The sequence below is a fragment of the Petaurus breviceps genome, unplaced genomic scaffold (assembly GCF_028583685.1).
Source record: "Petaurus breviceps papuanus isolate PSGF00001 unplaced genomic scaffold, PetGlider_PUasm1.0 207, whole genome shotgun sequence".
Lineage (NCBI taxonomy): Eukaryota > Metazoa > Chordata > Mammalia > Diprotodontia > Petauridae > Petaurus > Petaurus breviceps.
Window position 1 is genome coordinate 11039380 of NW_027185850.1, and position 20538 is coordinate 11059917.

At 43.0% G+C, this 20538-nt stretch overlaps 1 protein-coding gene across 1 annotated transcript in view; it reads right to left on the reverse strand.

Annotated features, from left to right (window-relative positions):
- Positions 1-20538, reverse strand: part of LOC138164897 (VWFA and cache domain-containing protein 1) — a 244300-nt gene that overhangs the window by 34651 nt on the left and 189111 nt on the right. Inside the window, exons 11-16 of the mRNA XM_069092844.1 lie at positions 16402-16525; positions 14829-14946; positions 10212-10380; positions 7755-7897; positions 6873-7054; positions 4313-4423 (exon numbers count right to left, since the gene is read on the reverse strand). Coding sequence (XP_068948945.1) covers positions 4313-4423; positions 6873-7054; positions 7755-7897; positions 10212-10380; positions 14829-14946; positions 16402-16525 — 847 coding nt within the window. The remainder of the gene's footprint in view (positions 1-4312; positions 4424-6872; positions 7055-7754; positions 7898-10211; positions 10381-14828; positions 14947-16401; positions 16526-20538) is intronic.

The window sequence follows — 20538 nt, forward strand, 5'->3', positions numbered from 1 at the left end:
GCATTAGCCGCACATGTACAACCTATACTGAACTGCTTGTCTCCCCAGTGGGGGTGGGTGGCAGGGGGGGAAGGGAATGAATCTGGAATTGAAAGTTTTAAAATCAAATATTAATATATATGTGTGTGTGTGTGTGTATGTGTATGTGTGTATATATATATATATATATATACTATTATTAATGCCATCTTACATGTAATTAAGAAATAAGATATACAGGCACTAAGGCATAGAGATCCACTGGAAAAGTCGAAATGGGTATGGGAGAAAATACGGGAGAGAGAAGATTGGAGGTGGGGATATCCTGTGGGACTGCTGTTTTGGTGGGATGGGTGGGGGAAAAACGGAGAGAAAATTTGCAACTCAAAATCTGGTGGAAACAAATGATGTAAATCAGAAGTTAATAAAGCATTAAAAAAAGAAAAAAAAGTTCCTTATTTGTAAAATGAGCAAGGAATGAAGGAAAATCAAGGACATGGCAAACCATTCCAGTATCTTTGCCATGCAAACCCTAAATGTGGGACTAAAAAATTGGACACGACTAAAGCAACTGATCAATAACAACAACAGCAACAACGGCAAAGAAGATGTAATATCAAGAATAGCAAATATCAAATATTTAAAAATTGCCATCTGACTGTGGAATAAAATGAGTTTATTTTATTATATTAAAAAAAGAATATAAATTATAGAGAAACTGATTATTTGTTTTAGAAAAGAGAATTTCTTGCCAGAAAATACCTACACTAATGAAATCATGAGTCTGATTTAAAAAAAAAAAAAGGAAATAAGGGAGCTCTATAAGCTCTAAGAAGCAAATAGCTTCTGTGACTCATGGAGAAATCAGCACCTGATTTCATTTCAACACCTGGGTGAAGCCACTTGTTCCCTTCCCTTCCTCTCCCCCCTCCCCAAGCTCTCCAGCTCCCCTTTATGTGTCCTCTTCTTCCATTAGAATTTAAATGCCTTGAGAAGAGGGGATGTTTGATTTTTATTTTAATTCCCAGCATTTAGCAGGGACCCTAGCACATAGTAGTTAGTTTATAAATCATTCTCTCTCTCTCTCTCTCTCTCTCTCTCTCTCTCTCACTCTCTCTGTCTCTCTTCCCCTTCCTCTTCCCCCCCACCCCCGCCCCCGGCTAGATGGCGAGGTGGCTAGAGCACTGAGGCTGTGTTCTGGAAGAACTGAATTGAAATCTGACCTCAGATACCTCCTAGCTGTGTGATTTTGGACAAGTCACTCCACCACCGACTGCCTCCACTTCCTACTGTAAAATGGTGATAACAACAGCCCCTCTTGCCCTGGGCTATTGTATGGATCAAATGAGCTAATATTTATAAAGTGCTCAGCACAGGACCCAGTATACATTAGGTACCTAATAAATGCTTCATTTCTTCCTCTCCATCCCTTTCTTTTATTTGTCCATCATATTTCTATCTATTTCTATATCTAGCTCTCTACTCTTCAATAAGAACTCTGCCTGTCAATAAAAATCAAATCAGCCAACACTGCTTAAGTGATGACTGTGTGCCAGGTACTGTACAAAGAAAGGCAGGACCAGACATTGTCTTCCAGGGCTCACAGTCTAATGGCAGTGACAACAGTCAAACACACTGTACCAACAGGATCCAGACAGGGTAAGCTGGAGCTGGTCTCAGAGCAAAGGCATTTGCAGTGAGAACTGGCCCAGGCTCCTTTGCAGAAGATAGGATGTGAGCTAAGCTTTGAAGGAAGCCAGGAGCCAGGAATGAGGAGGGAGCCTGCCAGGCCCAGAGGCCAGTCAGAGAAGATGCAGCGGCCTCAGCTGGCAGGGAGAAGGGACTTGCTAGCCCCTCATTTTACAAAGGACGAGTCAGGGGCACAGAGGGACCCAGACCCTTGTCCATGGTCTCACAGGAATAAGTTGCAGGCATTGGTGCTGAGCGTTCCTGTGCAGAACTGAAGGGAGCATCATGGAGCTGTTCAGCTGAGGGGGCTTTCCAGGTGCCGGAGGTGAAGGGGCGTGGCATAGCTATCCATATAGTTAAGGATTAGAATAGCTGGTCTTCCCCACCTGCTCATCCTTAGATCTCTGCCCAAAATGCCCTCTGTGTTTGTGTCTGCAGGGATAGCTTTTGTTTATATTCTATAAGCTCAAAACCCAATTTGTCAGTAATCTTGAGGAATTTTCACAAAGCTTATGTATCCAATGGGAAACACCCCAAACCTGCATTTGGAAACCAGGAGAGCTGGAATAGCAGAGGGGAGAGGAGATGTGGGCTCAGATTAAGTCCCAGACACTGACCAGCCATGTGACCACAGGCAAGGGACCAGTCTCTCAGGCTTAGTTTCTTCATATGTCGAACAGGGATAACCACCTTTGTACTAGCGTGTTATCTCCCCCATCAGGCGGTAAGCTCCCCGAGGGCAGCGACTGCCTTTCTATGTATGCTCAGCACTCAGCACAGGGCTTTACACTCTGGAATTCAGAGCCATCCTCGACTCTGGACTCTCCCTCACTCAATACAAACAGTAAGTGGCGCCATCTTGTTTCTGCTATCTGACTCCTCTTTTCTTCTCACCCAGCCACCAGATGCATCCAAAGCCTCCCCACTCCAAAGGCCTTCTGCTTAGTCTTCCTTCCTATACTCTCTCCTTCACCCAGTTCATTCTATACCTTTCTACCAAAAGCACTTTTCTCTGAGGCCGCATGGTGTTGGACCCGATGTTAAGAAGACCCGAGCTGGAATCCTGGCTCTGATGCTGTGTGACTCTGGGCAAGTCACTTAACTTCTGTTTGCCTCAGTTTCCTCATCTGGAAAAAGGAAATCACAATGGTACCAAATCCCCAGGGGTGTTGAGAGAATAAAATGAGCAAAGTATTTCTTTTGGGTTTTTTTTGGGGGGGAGGAGAAAGACAAGGCAATTGGGGTTAAGTGACTTGCCCAAGGTCACAGAGCTAGTGTCAAGTATTTTGCAAACCTTAAAGTGCCCATAAATGTGAAACTATTATTATTTTCATCATTGTTATTATTTACAAGCCTGACTAGGTCACTCCCCTATTTGATACACTCCAGTCATTCATTATTGCCTTCATGTTGAAACACAAGCTCTTCTGTTGGATGTTTAAAGTCCTTCACAGCCCGTTCCCATCTCTCTTCCCAATCTCGATGGACATGACTCCCCTTACAGATCTGACAATCCAACTGAACTAGCCTCTCTGTTCCTCAGACAAGACCCTCCTCCTCCATGCCTTTGCACTGGCTGTCTTCCACACCTAGAATGACCTCTCTCCTTAAATCCCTCTCTTCTTTCAAGGAACAACTTGAGATTTACCTTCTACAAGAAGTCTTTCCAGATTCCCCCACTACCACTGACATCTCCTCTTCAAAGCCACCTTGTATTTATTTTTTCTATACTTATCTATTCAGGGGTGTCTCCCCTGATAGAATATAAGATTCTTGAGATCAGGAATAGTTTCCTTCCCAGTGTCTGGAACATAATAGGTGATTAATAAATGCTTTAACTTAATAAACATTTATTAAGCACTTATTCCCTCATTAACATCCCATTTTACAGATGAGGAAACTAAGACTCAGAAAGTTTCAGTGATTTGCTCAAGATCTCAAACCTAAAAAACAAGTGACAAAGCTGAAATGAGAAGCCAGGTCATTGTATACCACCAATTCCAGCGCTCCTTCAACCACCCAAGGATTCGGGAAAGTTCCAATGAGACAGGCATGAGGACACTCTTTTTTTCTCTCCACTAAATAATTCCATTTCCTTTAGAAATTGCCCATTCAAAGGATTATGGATTTAGAAGTAGAAGGGACATTGGGTTCATCTGGTCTAGAGTTTATTAACCTAAAGGGTATAGACCCCAGTGGGAGTGGGGATGGATTTCAGGGGGTCCATGAAGTTGAGTGGAAAAATTACATTTTTATTTCAATAGAATTAATCTTCCTTCCTTCTTTTCTTTCTTTCCTTCCTTCCCCCTTCCTTTCCAAAAGAGGTTAAAATTTTCTCAACTCAATTTCCTCATTTTATAGATGAGGAACTCAGGGGAAAATGACTTTGACAGGGTCACACCAGTAGTAATTGGCAAAGCAGGGATCTTATGGCCCCAAACTCATGTCTGTCCCATGCCTTCTGATTTCCTGTGTTGAACCCTATCCCTTCATGATTCCCCATATCTGTGGCCGACTCCAGCTTAAGGTTACTGCTTCTACTCATGGTTTTCACTGATTCCTTGTATCTAAATAAAATGCCCTCATTCATTCCCAAAGAATCTTTTTGGCAGACTGAAAAATGCCCCATAAATGAAAGGGTTACCTGGAAGAATGAACAGTGTGACTGATTGTAACCACGTAGCCCGCTCCTCCAACATCCAAGTATGGACCAGTCAAAGAAATCAGCCCAGGGTTAGCCACTGCATGCAGATACCTAAGGGAAACCAAGAGAATGTTCATGCTCTCCAAAATATTGGAATTTTGAAACATACTTCTAACAAGGGCTCCCAGATGATCAAAGGCATGCAATAAATATTCTGTAAATAAAAATGTGTTATTAGACATATGAAATGCTAATTTTGACTTCATGGGATAAAAGAAGCTGGAGAGGCCTGCTGAAATCATTTAGCTCAAGTCCTCATTTTACAGATGAGGACACTGAAGCCCAAGGAAGTTATATGATTTTTACAAAGTCACACAGGAGCTATGTAACAAAGGTCTTATTTGAAACAAGCTACACCAACCTGCTTGCAAAGATCATAAACTCATGTTTAAAGTATTTTTGATTTAGTAAACACATCATTAAGGGCTCAAAAATACAAACTTTTTTTTTTAAAGCAATCAGGGTTAACTAACTTGCTCAAGGTTACAAGGACAGTTATTTCTGGGTGTGGTGCTAAGTATCTGAGCCCAGATTTGATCCCCAGGTCATCCCAACACTGGAGCCAGTGCTCTTACTTGCTGAGCCACCTGGCTGCCCCTAAGCAATTGGGGTTAAGTAACTTGTTCAAGGTTACATGGCCAGGTGTTTCTGTGTGGGTGCTAAGTGTCTGAGCCCAGGATTCGATCCCCAGGTCATCCTGACACTGGAGCCGGTGCTCTTACTCGCTGTGCTACCTGGTTGCCCCCCCTTTTTTTTCTTTTCTTTTTTTATATACAAACTTTTGATTTCAACAGTTTCTAAGTCTATGGAAAAACAGCAAGCACTGCCCACTGTCTATAAAACACACACACACACAGACATACACACATAGAATACAAATGTTTTTGGTATAAAAATCGCCTCAGTAAAGAAAGCTCTTCGTATTTCATGGAAATTCTTATGTTTTCAGAGTGGAATTCTTGTCCCTACTTATGCTGTGTTATAAATCTCACTTATGGTACCCTAGGGTACATGAAGGTTATTGGGTCGTGTTTAAAAATTTTGTCAGACCCTTTGATTGTCCCACATTCTGACTTCTGCCCTTCCCTATAGGTCAGGAGGCTCTGACGTTCCATCTTTTAAAACAAAAGGCAGTCTGAGACCCATACTTCTCTGAAAGGTAGAGAAAACTGTAAGTTACAGTTGAAGTTGCTCATTTACAGATAGAAGGAGGTCAGGTAAAGAGGGGAAAAGGAATGACTAGGAGGGAAAAAAAAGCATTTTTTTTCACCTACAGAAAAAGGATGAGAGGCTAGGAAAGACCAATTCCCAAAAGAGTTTATCAGACCTATTTGTCTGCTAGAAAATCTCCCTGCAGCCTCCCTGGATAAACTTCTTCATTTAAAAGTCATACCTATCAGAACAATGCCCAAATGGAATAAGGTATTTTTGAGTTTTCAGGAAGCAATCTTAACCTGTGTCATGGCCAGAATGGTCGCTTGAGGATGCTAAGTAATGGGAACTGAGATTTGCTAATTCAAGATATGCAAAGTGAGTTCTGTTAATTGCAGATATAGTGATGGTTCTGTTACTTTATACAGACAGAGTTCTATTAATTTTAGCTAAAAAGACTGAACTCTATTCATTTCAACTCTGCTGACAATTCTGTACATTTCAGCTAGAGGCTGAGTCCTCTTAATTTCAGCTATAAAGCCGGGTTCTGTTAGGTTCATCTACACAGACTGAGTTCTGTTAATTCTAGCTATGATAACTTGGCTCTGTTAATCCAGCTACAGTAACTGAATTCTGTCAATTTCAGCTATTTATACAAATCTGTTCATTTCAGCTACAGAGATTAATTTTTATTGATCTCATCTATAATAAATGGGCTCGGTTAATTTTATATATTTTGACAGATCTGTTTATTTCAGTTTCAGAGACTGATTTCTATTAATTTCATCTATGATAACTGGGTTCTGTTAATTTTAACTAATTTGTTAGTTTTGCTCATTTCAGCTACACAGACTGGGTTCTGTTAAATTCATCTGTTTTGACAGATCTATTAATTTCAGCTGTATAGACTGGGTTCTGTTAAATTCAGCTACGTAGCCCTAGTGATATATCTGTTGTACAGACTGGATACTATGAATTTCATCTGGATCCATTATAGAGAAGTAGCCACAAAAATATCAAAACAATTGGGCTATCATGAATAAAAATATAAAGGAAGAACTTTAAAAATATGGTCTGAATTGAAATATATTGTGGAAAATAAATGTTGACATTTGTAGCCTGGAATTGTTTGTGAAGAGATAAGGCAAAGTAACTTCACCCACAGAGGGAAATACTAAAGCTTCCATTAATGATACATTAAAAACATCTATTCAAAATATTTTTTTACTGCCATCAGTCTCTTCCTTTAAGGTAAATCACTCAGGGTGTTTTATTTTGTGTCTGTCTAATGTCTCTCAAGAATTGGGCGGGGGGGGACCCTCTGATCATGGAACCCCCTGAAACTTACCATTGTCTCCTAGTGGGATCAAATGCTTTGTCCATGAGTGAGCCAGGATAAATTCTGAGGACTCCATTGGGCGTTGCTATGTAACGGCGGACAATGTAAGTATTCAGGCTACTCATTTCCATTTGTGTCATCCATTCATCTGTGACGTGACTGGTAGCCATTACTTCATTTCTGACAGAGAACTGTGAGACAAAGCGGGGGGATGGGGGACATAGCAGGGATCCTTTAAGACTCACATTTTTTTTTAAAAAAAAGAAGATAGTAAGCTGCTGGCAGGGTTTCCCAAAGACCCAGCACAGAGAATCCAAACCCAATTACTTCTTTAAAGCCATCTCACACCAGATGGGCACAGCCAAACTTGAAGGAAACAAAGACTGATTACAGATAAAATATATTTCAGGCAATATAAGCATAGCCAAAAGTTTGTCCTGTCTAGGACTGGGCCATTAAAGAGAAGGAAAAATCTACATCTCATCTCATTAAAAAAAAATCTCATCTTTGATTTTTTGAGATCTTGGATCATCTTTCCCTAATCACAGACAGCAGGGATGCCTCACATCTTTCCCCTGGGAAAATGAGGGCCTCCAAAGACTTTACTGCCCTCTGTTTCACATTCAACTCTCCCCCCTTCTCTTCTCTTGAAAACCTATGGTGTATCTGAAGCCTGAAAAGGATTCTTTAGCTAGTCCGCAGGGCTTCCTAATCCATCAGAAGGGTCTCCACTGATCAGCTGTGGCCAAGTCATATGCTGTTTGCCATCATCCCTCCAGCTGAGGGGCATGGCCTGAGCCCAGAGTTCCCACACTGCAAGATCACTGCCTCAGGTTTTGAGGCCACCCCCAGGGATGTGCATTCCTAAATAATCCGTAGACAAGTGCTTACTTTTAGCCCAGGGTTAGCGATGAGGCGGGTGTTGTCACTCAGGTAGGCGGTGTAATGTTCTACCATGCGCTTGGTCTCTGGTTGGCTCAGATGCTCATAGGGGGAAGAAAAACTACCTGCAGACAGCATAACTGTGGGGCTTTCTGGAAGACACCCACATGAAAAATAATTAAAATTCACTGAATTATTATTCAAATCCTGAAGAGTCCAGAGTCACTCAACCTATTTTCTATTGTATTTGAGTATTATCTCCTACCATACCCCCTTTCAGAATCCTACATACCAGGCTGGTCTACTGAACAGGCCCAAAATAATCTTCCCACACCTCATTTCTCTGCCTTGATGTTTTTGCCCATACAGTTCTCTCCTCCCAGAATCTGCTCTCCATAGCTAACAGCTTGTCAAATTCTAACCTGCCCTTTGAAAACCACCTTAAGTAGTACTTCCTGTCTTCCCCAATGGGGCAGTTTTCTCTTCCACCTTTGCCTTTTTTAGTCCCTAGATCCATTCAGGGGTCAGTTCAAGGCTGAGAGGCTTAGAGAAGACTGCCACCTTCTCCAACCACTCAGTTCTGAAGTCTTCCTCCTCCCTTGTCTAATGCAATAATATTTGTAAAAGTGCCTAACGGGGGGCTAGGTGGCACAATGAATGGAGCATGGACCCTGAAGTCAGGTGGACCTGAGTTCAAATTTGACCTCAGACACTTAACACTTACTAGCCATATGACCCTGGGCAAGTCACTTAACCCCAATTGCCCTGCCTTCCCTCCTCCAAAAAGCAAAAAAAAAAAGCCTAACAAAGTGCCCAGCACATAGTAGGAACCTAATAAAAGCTTATTCCATTCTCTTCCTCAATCACTGTGCATTAAAAAATATTCCTTATTTATTCATCTATGAATGTGCTGTCTCCTCTGGTAGAGCGTAAACCTCTGAGGGGCTTTAGTCTTTCTTTATCTCCCAGGTGCTCAGTAAAGAGCCTGGTGGGGAAACATCCTTTATTAATGCAGATAAGCATCTGTTTGGAATGTTTAATAAATGGACAGTGATTGACTGACTAACTGACTGTGCAGCGTTGCCTCTGGCTCCTGCAAGATCAGCTTCTTTCTTTCTGTTTTCAGCCTTCCAGGATCAGGGATTCTACCCCTGGGATTTCATTAGTCTCCACCCATGTAGATCGCATATTGGCCAATGGTCTTTCAGAGCCACCGTGTGTAGGAGATGGATCACCCTCTTGGCCAACTAGTGATGGGACTTTGTGCACTCAGGAAGCAGCTCCTCTAGCCGTGGGCCTTCATGGCCACCTCTTACTGGACCTGACTCAGAGCCTTCCCACGAGAGAACCAGTCCGAGCTCATGCTTTGCCAGCATGGGGTGGGAGAACCCAGGGGCACCACCACTCCCAGACATGGCACCTGAAGAAGACTGTGGTAGAAGACTTAAGTGTTTATTGCTCGCCTACTACATGCAATGTATTGAGTGTGGCTCTAGGGATAGAAAAACAAGGGAAATGTGCATTCTCTGGAATAAGGGGAGGTCTGCTGCATGCAAACAGATTAGCACACACATGGTACAGGATACTTTGAGAAGAAGAGGGCACATGACTAGGGGACTAGAAAACATTCATGAGCTGGGATGCAAAAGGAGCTTGGCATTCTAAGAGGTGGGGCTAGGAAGGGAGAGAGCCTATGAAAAATATCAGAAGTGGGAGATGGATCGCAACCTTGGAAGAACTCTTGTCTTGGGTGGTTAAACCATGACTTGATTCCCTGTGAGACCTGATCTAAGACACTTGAGCTCCACGAGCCTCAGTTTCCTTCCCTGAAATATGAAGGAGTTGAATTTGATGACCTCTAAATCTATTAGAATATGATTGAATGATCTTATTGCTTTGTGTGACAATGCACAAACCACTTTGCCTCCTTAAGCCTCAGTTTCCTTATCTGTAAAATGAGATTGGACTAGACAGTTTTATTCCCTATGTAAAATTTTACAAAGTCATCCCATCTCTCTGGCCCTCAGTTCATCTCTAAGATAAGGAGTGGCAGTGGGGTGGTTCAGAAGAAGATCAGAGTTCAAATCCAGCCTCAGACACTAACTATAGCATGACTCTGGGCAAGTCACTTCACCTTGTTTGCCTCAGTTTCCTCATCTGCAAAATGAGCTGAAGGAGGAAATGACAAACCCATCCAGTGTCTTTGCCAAGAAAACCCCAAGTGGGGTCACGAAGAGTCAGACGTGGCTGAAAGGACTGCATGCCGCCACGAGAAGGCGCTCCTTTAGACAGCCTCTGAAGTCCCTTTGTGACTCTAATGATCTGATCTAACTGATAAACACTTCCTGAGCCTCTCTGCGGGGGAGCCAGGCATGGAACAAGGAATGTCAGCACTGAGCTCCCCTCACAGTACACTTCAAGGACAGTGTGCGGGAAGGAGCAGAAGGAGCGGCCGCGCGGCTTCACCGAGGGTGGAGAGCTGCTTGAAGTGCAGGCAGGCGCTGGGCTGGCCCAGCAGGTCCAGCCGATGGTAGAGCAGCTTGCTGCTGGGTACCGTGTTCAGGTTCTTCAGCTGCCGGACGGGCACCTCGGGCTGGATCACAACAATGCACAGAATGAAGGAGGTGTCCTGCACCTGAAAGCAAGGCCAAAGACACAGATCAGTGCCTGCCGCTGCATGGCAGGCGCAAGCCGACGCGCCCTCATCTCCTTCGCTCTCCTTGCCTGCGGGAAGGGGTGGGAGAAGTCACAGGGGGAAGTGTCTGCATCCTGGACAGAGCCTGGTCCTGAAGGCCAGGAGACCCACGTCGGATATCCCCATTTACTAGCGGAGCAAACCATTGAACTTCGTTGTGCCCAGGTTTTCTCATCTGTATAATAGGAATGATAGTAACACCTGCCTCACAGGGTGGTTGGGAAGGCCCAAGGTGAGAGTATACCTAAAACTGGGAGTGATGAGGAGGGCGGGGTCCTGGGATCAGGACATCCAGAATTCATAACCTGCCTCAGATATTGGCAGCTGTATGACCCTGGGTCATGCACAACCTCACCGAACCACAGTTTCCTCTTCTGCAAAATGGGTTAATAATAACACCAGTGTCCCAAAGTTGTTATGAGGACTGACCGAGGTAATATGTAGAAAATACTTTGCAGACCTTAAAGTGTTATAGAAATGTGAGCGATTGTTACTACTACTGCTACTACTACGGGGCTGTTGGGATCAAATGCATGAAAGACTGTAAAATATTTCACAAATTTCAAAGTCCTCTAACATATCAGATGCATATTATTGTTGTTGTTGCTGTGGTTATTTATATGACGAAGGGAGAAGGCCCCTAGAACATAGTTCTTCTAGGAGAATGTTAAGGGCACAGTATCATGGTCCATTCTTGATTTTCCACAGGAAAAGAGGCCACCACTGGGGTAGAATTGGAAAAAGTCAGTTTGCTTTGGGAATACATTTGGGGGAAGATTGGGTGGGGGGTGTGAAACCACTGGGAAGCTTTGGCCAGAGTTTGTCCCTGGTGTGTTTCTCCCCATCTCCACTCTTCCCCACCCAACACACCTTTGACTGGGATAAAGATCATCCTTTCCCAGCACAATGAAAAGCACTGGACCTAAGCACTCGGGCCTTGCCCTCTCTCAGCTTGCTCACACTTTGTGTGGGAGTGGGAATGGGTAGGGAACACACTCTGAGGACACAAGTGGGGAAGGGGTTGAGGGAGTGAGGAGAGAGAATGAATGGTTCTGGTTTAAAATCAGACGTGTGGTTCAATCCAATTTAATTCCAAAATGGACGTCTCTAAGGCTCCTTCTGGGTCTCAATCTCATGATCTATAAAAACAAGGAAGTCCTACAGGGGCATCACAATACCTTGGCAACTGCTCAAAGCTGGGCCTCATCTACAAAATATAATGAATTAATTACAATAACTGAAAACAAATTGAGCAAAACTATCATGTTAGACAGTATAAAGAGGGTGGATTTGAAACCAGAGGACCAAGGTGTGAATCCCAAATCTTCTGTTACTGCCTGTGGGGTCTGTGGCAAGCTGCTAAACCTCTCTGACTGGCCCTCAGTCTGCTCATCTGTAGTGATAATGGAGCAGTAGAATGGAGGTCTCTCGTGTCCCTCTAGCTCTAAATCTTTGCTTCTCCTCTTTCCTGAGGGCGGGGGTGGGGTGAGGGTGGGGGATGACTTCTAAATACAAGTATGGTTTTGTTTTTTGTCAATCTGTAAGAAGCTGTGGAGCTCATCTCTCCTAGCTTCTTCATTTTACAGCTAAGAAAACTAAGGCCTAGAGGGATAAATTCAGCCAAGGTCTCACAGCTAGTTAAGGAAGGGCAGAGCTGGGGCTCAACCATGGGCCTAGCCACTGTCTTTAGCCAGGCTTTCCCTTACACCAGGATTCCCCTTGAGGGACTCCTGAATGACTTCTGGCAGATTGTAGGAGCGTGTCTTATGCAGATAGGCAGATTGGATGGACTCTCAGATTCCTCCCAGCCTCAAGATTCAGGGACAGTTATGGTGGGAAGGCCATCACAACTCAATGCAACTTTCCTGCTTTCTCCAGACCTCACTGTCCCGTCTACAAAAGGGGCCTCCCCCTCCTGGGCTTGTGGAGGAGATCCAAGGAGGCCACGCATCCAGGCAGTGCTGGATCTGCATTCAAAGGACCTGGGTTCAAATCCCACCTCTGAAATGTGTTACCTGTGGGACCCAGGCCCCAAGTCACTCTACCTCTCATTGCCTCAGTTTCCCCATCTATGCAATGATAGGGTTGGATTAGATGGCCTCTGAGGTCTCCTCTGGCACTAGATATTTGGTCTTATAATCTTGGATAAACACTTTGAAAACCTTAAAATGCTGTGTTAACATCAGATATTAACCTTCAATAGAACAGCACCTGCTACCACTTACATAGCACTTTATAAACACTATTTCATTTTATCCTTGAAACAGCTTGGAAAGGAGGTGCTGTTATTATCCCCATCTTCCATATGAGGAGACTGAGGCAGGCAGAGGTTAGGTGACCGGGGTCACATAACAACTGAGTGTCTAAAACTGGGTTTGAACTCATATGTTCCCGACTCCAGTAATCCATTCACTAAGCCACCTAGTAACAAAAAGTAGGTTTGTTAACCAGTTTCACAGGTAACATTGCAACAAAGTTTTGTGACATCATCAGGAGGGTGGCCGTGATTGGACAGTCTCCTTACTTTGCTAGTTTTCCCATTTGCTGGGTGTCCGGGAGGAAATCATACCAGTGTAATTAGAATTAAGATTAGAATTCTAACTAGCAAGGCTCCAGATAGCAAAGCCATCTCGAGGACACACCATCCCAGCTTTTTCCAGTACATTCAGAGAGACTTTAGTTACATGATGGCTTAAAGCTTTTCAAACTGTGAACTTAATCTCACAGGTTTTATACACACATGCATACACACACGTAACATAACATGAATTTATATATGTGTGTATACACAATATATGAGTTTATATATGTATATATGCATATATACATATAATATATGAGTTCATATATGTGTGTATTATGTATGTATATATAACATATACCCATATAATATGTATGAGTTTTTATATGTATATACATATATAGAGATATAATACCCATATATGTATAATATATCTATCTATCATCTCTCTATCTCTCTATCTATCCATCCATCCATCCATCTTAATGTTACCTTGTTTAAATGCCTCCCATAACCCAGCAGGACCTGCTACGTTTTCTGGCACAGGCTCTTAGTCAATTATTCCTGATCTAAGCTAAATCTGCCTGAATTCTCATGTAGCAATATCTCCTTTTCCTGAGCTCCATTTAAATGTTCAGATTTGTTCACAATTTAAGACAGCTCAAAGTGCATTTTTTCTTGCTACTGGGTAGAGAGAATTTCTTATTTTTTTCTTTCCTAGAAGCTACTCATTGGTTTCCTTCTTAACCTTTCACTTCAGTTTCATCTGTCAAATGGGACAATTGGTCCTCGCCTTAGAAGGGATGAAAGCAGAGTTTGTCTGTGGAGCCAAAAGGAGTGGGGAGAATGTAGGAGTCACATTCACTAAGTGGGACAGCACCCCTTTCCCCCTTTACAATGGAATACCTAATTCATTTATCATAATACTGAATTGGGGGCAGCCAGGTGGTGAGGTGGGCAGGGCACCTAGTCTGGAGTCAGGAAGCCTCCTTTTCCTGACTTCAAATCTGGCTTCAGACACCTACGCACTGCGTGGTCCTAGGCCCATCACTGAATGTCTCTGGGTCTCATTCTGCTCAGCTAGAGAATGGGAATCACAATGCCATGCTAATTAACTCACAGGGTTGATGTAGTTCAATCAATTACCCCATATCCATTCACTGTGACACTATGCTCTGTGGTTAATGTGTGTAAAACACTTTAAAAACTATAAAGTCTATAATAATATCAGTTATTATTACTCAAATACATGAAGGAGTTACAGCATGGAAACTACCTTCAGCAATCCACATTGTAGCCCATCTATAAGAATAGTTTAAGTCCTAGGGAATTGCCAGAGGGCAAATGGGGGTTAAAAGTCATGGGGCTTTTAGTGTTTGAGGCAGAGCTTGACTCAGACCCAGGTCTTTCTGGTTCCAAGACCATCATTCTGTCCAGAAGCACCAAGCTATGTCTATCAGTTATGACTTACATAATAACTGGGTATTATACATCATTCATCAATCATTTATTAAACACTTACTATTGGTACTGGGGATACATATAGAGCCATAAAAAATGAAACCATCCTTATTCAACAACCATTCATCATGCATTTATTAAGCACCTACTATATACCAGACACTGTGTTAAGTGTTAGAGATACAAAGACAAAAGAGAAACAGCTCCTGCCCACAAGGAGATTATATAGAGACAACACAGATGGAGACCTATGCCAACAAATGTGATAGTCTATTAAAAGACTTGAAAATAGGAAGTGGCAGCAGCTCAACTGACTTCAGACCCCATCACGGGCCCTGCCAAAGCCTGGTCCCTGACTCACAGGCAGCATGTCTCCTTCCCCACTCCCCACACCACACACACTCACCATCTTCCAGGCGTAGCTGACATTATAGGCTTCTTTTCCAGTTTCTCGAAGTTTGTTTATATGCCAAGACAGTGATGAGTTCACAGGGACTGTAATAATCTGGCTGCCTAGAGGGAGGCTACATGGGCAAATAGAATTAAGTACTTCAGGCAAAAGATAAAATTAAGCATTTAATTAAAGAAAGGGAGGAAGCTGTGAGTCAACAACCCCCTCTCGATGTTTTTAAGACACTGGGGATCCTCACTTAGGAAGGAGATAATGGGCTGTTGAAATTCAGTAAAGGCGGCCTTCCTATTTGTTTTGCATGGAAAATACCATTTTCCTCATTCTCCATTTCCCCCAGTAGGAATTAATAATTGGTCAGTGAGTTCCAGGCAGTCAGTTCAGAGAGGCATCTTTCTGTGTCTGGCCCTGTGCACTGCCTCTGATCTGCTCTTCATTGCTACCTATGTGACCCCAGGCAAGCTCTTTAGGTCTCTAAAATAAGGGGGTTAGATTGGCTGACCAAGAAGGTCCCCTTCCCCTTTGGGGAAGCTCAAAGTCTAGATCATATGATCCAATGAAGGAGGGAAGATGGTATGTGGTTATGCACAGAGTATCACTCTGGTGATTTCTGGGGCAGCCAGGTGGTGCAGTGGCTAGAACACTGGGCTGGGAATCATGAAAACTCATCTTCCTGAGCTCAATCTGACCTAGGACACAATAGCTCTGTGACTTTGGGCAAGTCACTTCACCCTGTTTACCTCACTTTCCTCAACTGTAAAATGAGCTGGAGAAGGAGATGGCAAACCATTTTAGTCTTTTTGTAAGAAAACCCCAAATGGGGTTACAAAGAGTCAGAAACAACTGAACTATGACAAAAATGTTTTTTTTTCTAAGACCCAATGATACTCAATCTGACACCAACTTAAGCCCACCCCTAGCAGCATTGTCCCCACTCATTTTCCTGGGGGCAGGACTTTTTGTGATGATGTCTATCTGATTTAACAGCGGGAGTGAATGCGAATAAAGGATTTGCTTAACAGAAACTTCCTTTTCTTGCTCATCTTCCTCCAATACACTTGCTACGTAATAGTAAACGAAGAAATATTTGGATTCCCAAACTCTTGGCCACATCTCAGGAGGAACAGATAGCAATTACTCTGCTACATTTTCATTATAACAATGCAAGTTGTTTATTTTTAAGTTCTATTAATGATGTGAAAATATCAACCCCATTTCTCAAGCCCACACACCCACTCATAGAACCCTCCCTTGTAGCAGCAAAAGTGGGCTTCATTTAAGCAAAGTGGGCTGGTGCATTGGCCATGCTGGACAGTGCTTGCCCCCTGCTGCATTGGAAGTCCAATGGCTCTCTCTGGAGAGGGAGATGACACCTGTTGTATTTTCCCATTGGTTCTCAGGAACCCAGGTTGCTCACCTATTAGAGATCTGATGACCTCTGGGGTCATTTTCTTTTCTATTATTTACTTGCTGTGGACATTAATAACATTCATGTATATGACACATCTGGGTCTTTTTTCTGAGAAAATGCTTTATCTGGAAAACTTCAGGACCATCCGCTTGTCCTTACCTTAGAATATTCTGCCTCACCAACTCGAATTTAGGGATGTTTTCATAATGAATGATGTCAGTGTGAAGAGGGGGCTCCGACAGTAAGTAAGGCCTTGTCAGGGATGGATGCATAAGAGTGTAGCCTGAAATAAGAGAGAATAAACAAACATAGCAGCAGAACTTACTTTGGTCACACTTTTTAGGGACTGATCTGTGTACATTGGGATTCCCTCCTCTTCCCCCCTCCTCCCTGCCAAATATAAGCTGTTAGAGGACAGTGAGATCCCCTTAATGTTCTTCCAGCCAAAGTTGGGTGACTACTTGTTAATAGTCTTGGAGAAGGGGTTCTTATCCCGAAAGGGACACACACGCACAACACAAAACTTGGACAATATTGTTACTAACATGCCAAATTTAAATACATTAAACATAATCACAAACTCTAAATAATAGAACTATACAATTTCATATAAGATCCTCTTTTCTTTTAGAATAATGAAATACGTGTTTGTTGATGACTGTTAAATTCATAATAAAAAAAGAAAATGGAAAGAGAAAGAATTCTTGTTCAGGTATGGGCTGGATTTGATGGTCGCAGAGACTTTTCCAAATCTGAAATGGTTTCATTTTTGTCTTTGAGCCTAACACATAGTAGGTGCTAAAGAAACACTTGTCATTTTGTTGAATGGATGAATGAGTGAAAATCACAAAATATCTGGTAAGAAATCTGGGCTTTAGTGAGATGTTCATAGTTTGTTCATGTTGCCCAACTCCTAAGATAGAAGGTTATTGAGAAGCCCAAACATGGTCATATCTATATAGTATAAGTATAAAGTGTTACATAAATATCAATTATTATAAATAATGATAACCCAAACCACACAAACTTAATCCCAATCAATTAAGCAAACACTCAAAAAGCATTTATTAAAGCACCTACTCTGTTCCAGGCACTATGGTAGGTCCCAGGGATACAAAATGGAAAAAAAAAAATCTTTTTAAGGGACAAAGGATTCATTTTAGCTATGCCAAAACCTGTTCAGGCGCTCTCTACAATAATATTTTGAGGGTATTGTGCTTAGCAGCTGGGTGGCACATGGGATAGAATGCTATGACTGGAGTCAGGAAAAACCTGAATTCAAATCTAGCCTCAGATACTTACTAGCTATGTGACTTACTCTCTTAATCTCTGCCTGAGTTTCCTCATCTGTAAAATCGATATAATAATAGCAACTACTTCCTAAGGTTATTGTGGGGATCAAATGAGTTAATAATTGTAATGCACTTAACAGTTTTTGGTATTTAGTAAGTGTTTAATGTTTGCTCCCATCCCCCTTCATCCTTTTAAAAATTCCAGCTATCACTTAAACCTTAAAGGCCATAAACCTGAAAAAAGGTAATAATGTAAGCCTGGGATCTAATAGGCTCAGAAACAAACAAACAAACAAACATTAGGAAGACCTCTCTCTCCCAAGTTCTCTTTCCATCCAATTCCCCGATGGTACAAATATTCCTTATCTACCTCTCACCACAGGAAATCAATGAATATTTATTCTCTGGGTTATTATCATTATTGCATTTCATTCCCTTAATTAAACTGCCTTTGGACAGAACTAGTCCAAGTACTTTTGCATTAAATGCATTAAATTATCCTCCTGACTTAAGATCCCCTGTCACTGACAAATAAAGAACCCTACATCACAGCAGGGAGTCTACAGGCTGTGAGTAAGAGAACTGTTAGCCCAGCAGGGAAGGCAGCACGACTGAAATGTAGGCAAGGGGGTGGGAGGAGGGGTGGTCAGGTGACTGCTTGTAACAGGAGAAGCCATTCCTCCCCATATTCCCCTGGCCTGAGGCGGGTCTTAAAATGTTATTTTTAAAATAACTGTCATGTATTTTTTTTATAACTGCATCAATGTATTATTATTCTATAATCCTATGTAGGTGCGTGGGCAGCCAGTGTGCTTAGGGTAAGTGCCAATGCTATCAGCGCCAAAATGTAGAACCTGACCTAAACAAGTCCATGGATGAAACGTGACACATTGTAAGAAAACACAGGGAAGGGGTAAGGTATGACCCAGTCAACAAAGTGACCGGGTGTGATGGTTTGAGAGTCCTCAGGGGCCTACCTTCCCCCATTTTTGAATTCTTACACTTCAGCTGGGACTTCTCTTGGCTGGAAATGGAAGCCAGCAGGAGATTTTCTGGTCCAGTGGCTTTGTAATCAAAGGTCCGGTATTAAAATCCTGCCTGTGGCATTGTGTCTCTTGTGCGATCCTGGGTAAATAGCTTCATTTCCTCATGCTTGTTTCCTCATCTGTAAAATGTGGGACTGGGCCCAGCTTCCTTGTGAGGTCCTGTTCAGCCCTGGGATCTCTGAGTTTATGTTCTCAGGTATTTTTCTGTCTCTGATACTCTGCTGGTAAACCACCTCACTTAGCCCTTTGGGGAGTGGCCCAAGGTAAGCCTTTGTTTTCAAATTCAGGACTTTCAGATGAGAATTGTGCCCTTCCAGGGAGACCGCTCTCTCAGCAAGGGGCTAGTATTCCTTCACTTAGTACCCATTTGTTAAGCGCCTACTGTGGGCATAGCATGGCAGTAGATGTTAGAAGAGACAGGTCCCTGAATTCATGGCACTTCCAATGGAACCATTGTGAGCTATAATCCAACCATAATACAGGGGCCACTAAGTGGTGTAGTAGATAGAGCACTGGCCCTGGACTCAGGGGGACCCAAGTTCAAATTCAGCCTCAGACACCGGACACCAGTTGTCACTAGCTGGGTAAGCTGCTTCACCCCAATTGCCTCACAATACCCCCTGGCAAAAAAACCCCCACAACAACAATACAGGAGAGGCCTCATGGTATAGCAGAGAGGGTTTAACATTTGAAGTTAGAAAGACCTGGTTCAAATTTCATCTCAGGCACTTACTAATTGTGCAATTCTCGTCAAATCACCCGATTTCTCTGGGCCTAGGTTTCCTTATTTGCAAAAAGAGGCACCTAGGGTATAGTTATTGATATATAATCTTGATTTAGGGACTCTTTTCCTGGGTTTTACGAACTTAGTTTTTTTTTAAATAAAATTTCTATGTAAATGATTTCCTTTAGAATCTTATGTATTTTATTATATGCATTGAAAACATGATTCTGAAAAGGGGTTCATAAGTTTCAACACACTGCCGAGGGGTCCATCTTCCCCCCGCAAAGTTAAGAAACCTTGTCCTGAGTGAATTAGAGAGGTGCTCTCTGAGGTGGGGGGTGGTGTGGGTAGCCACCAATGGGTGTATTCATGGAAAATGTCCTGGACAAAGTTTTGAGAATTCAATGGGATAAGAGAAGGAAGGAGGGAGGGAGGAGAATGGAAGAAAAGGCAGTAGAGGCGAGAGCATCTTCTGGGAGGAGAAAAAATCCTGTTTTCACTGTAACACATGGAGGGAGGCAATACTCTCAGAGATAGCAGCAGCAACAACCACCACAACAGTGACCACAGCAACAACAGCCACAACCACCACAATGGCACCAGTGGGCGCTCACTGCACTTCCAGGTCTGCCAAGGACTTCTCAGATATGGTCTCCTGTGATTTTTCCAGAGTCTCAGGAGAGAGCTTCTAAGGATCCCTCAGATGAGGTCACAGCACTAAGCACAGCGCTCTAGACATGGTCTGGCCAGGGCAGAAAAGGCAGCCCAGCACTCAGCACATGGGCTGCACATGACAGGTACTTAATAATTCACTAATTGAGTTCTATTCAAACATGCATTAAGTGCCCATGCTGAGAACTGGGGTTACAAAGACCGAATGAAACATAGTCAGGGGCCTCAAAGGTGGAGTGACACTGTAGGTAGAGAAGTCAACACCTAATTGTTCCAAAGTAAATAGAAAATAACTTTGGTGTTCAGGGGAAGAGCATGAACAACTGGGGGATGATGTTCTGGCACCTCAACCAAGCTCAGAAGGCCGTGAGCAGCTCCAAAAATCAGTGGGGAGGAGGGAGGGGTGCCAGGCAATGGGACAATCATTGGTGAGGAGGGAGGGGGTGCCAGGTAATGGGGACAATCACTGGTGAGGAGGGAGGAGGTGCCAGGCAATGGGACAATCACTGGTGAGGAGGGAGGGGGAGCCAGGCAATGGGACAATCATTGGTGAGGAGGGAGG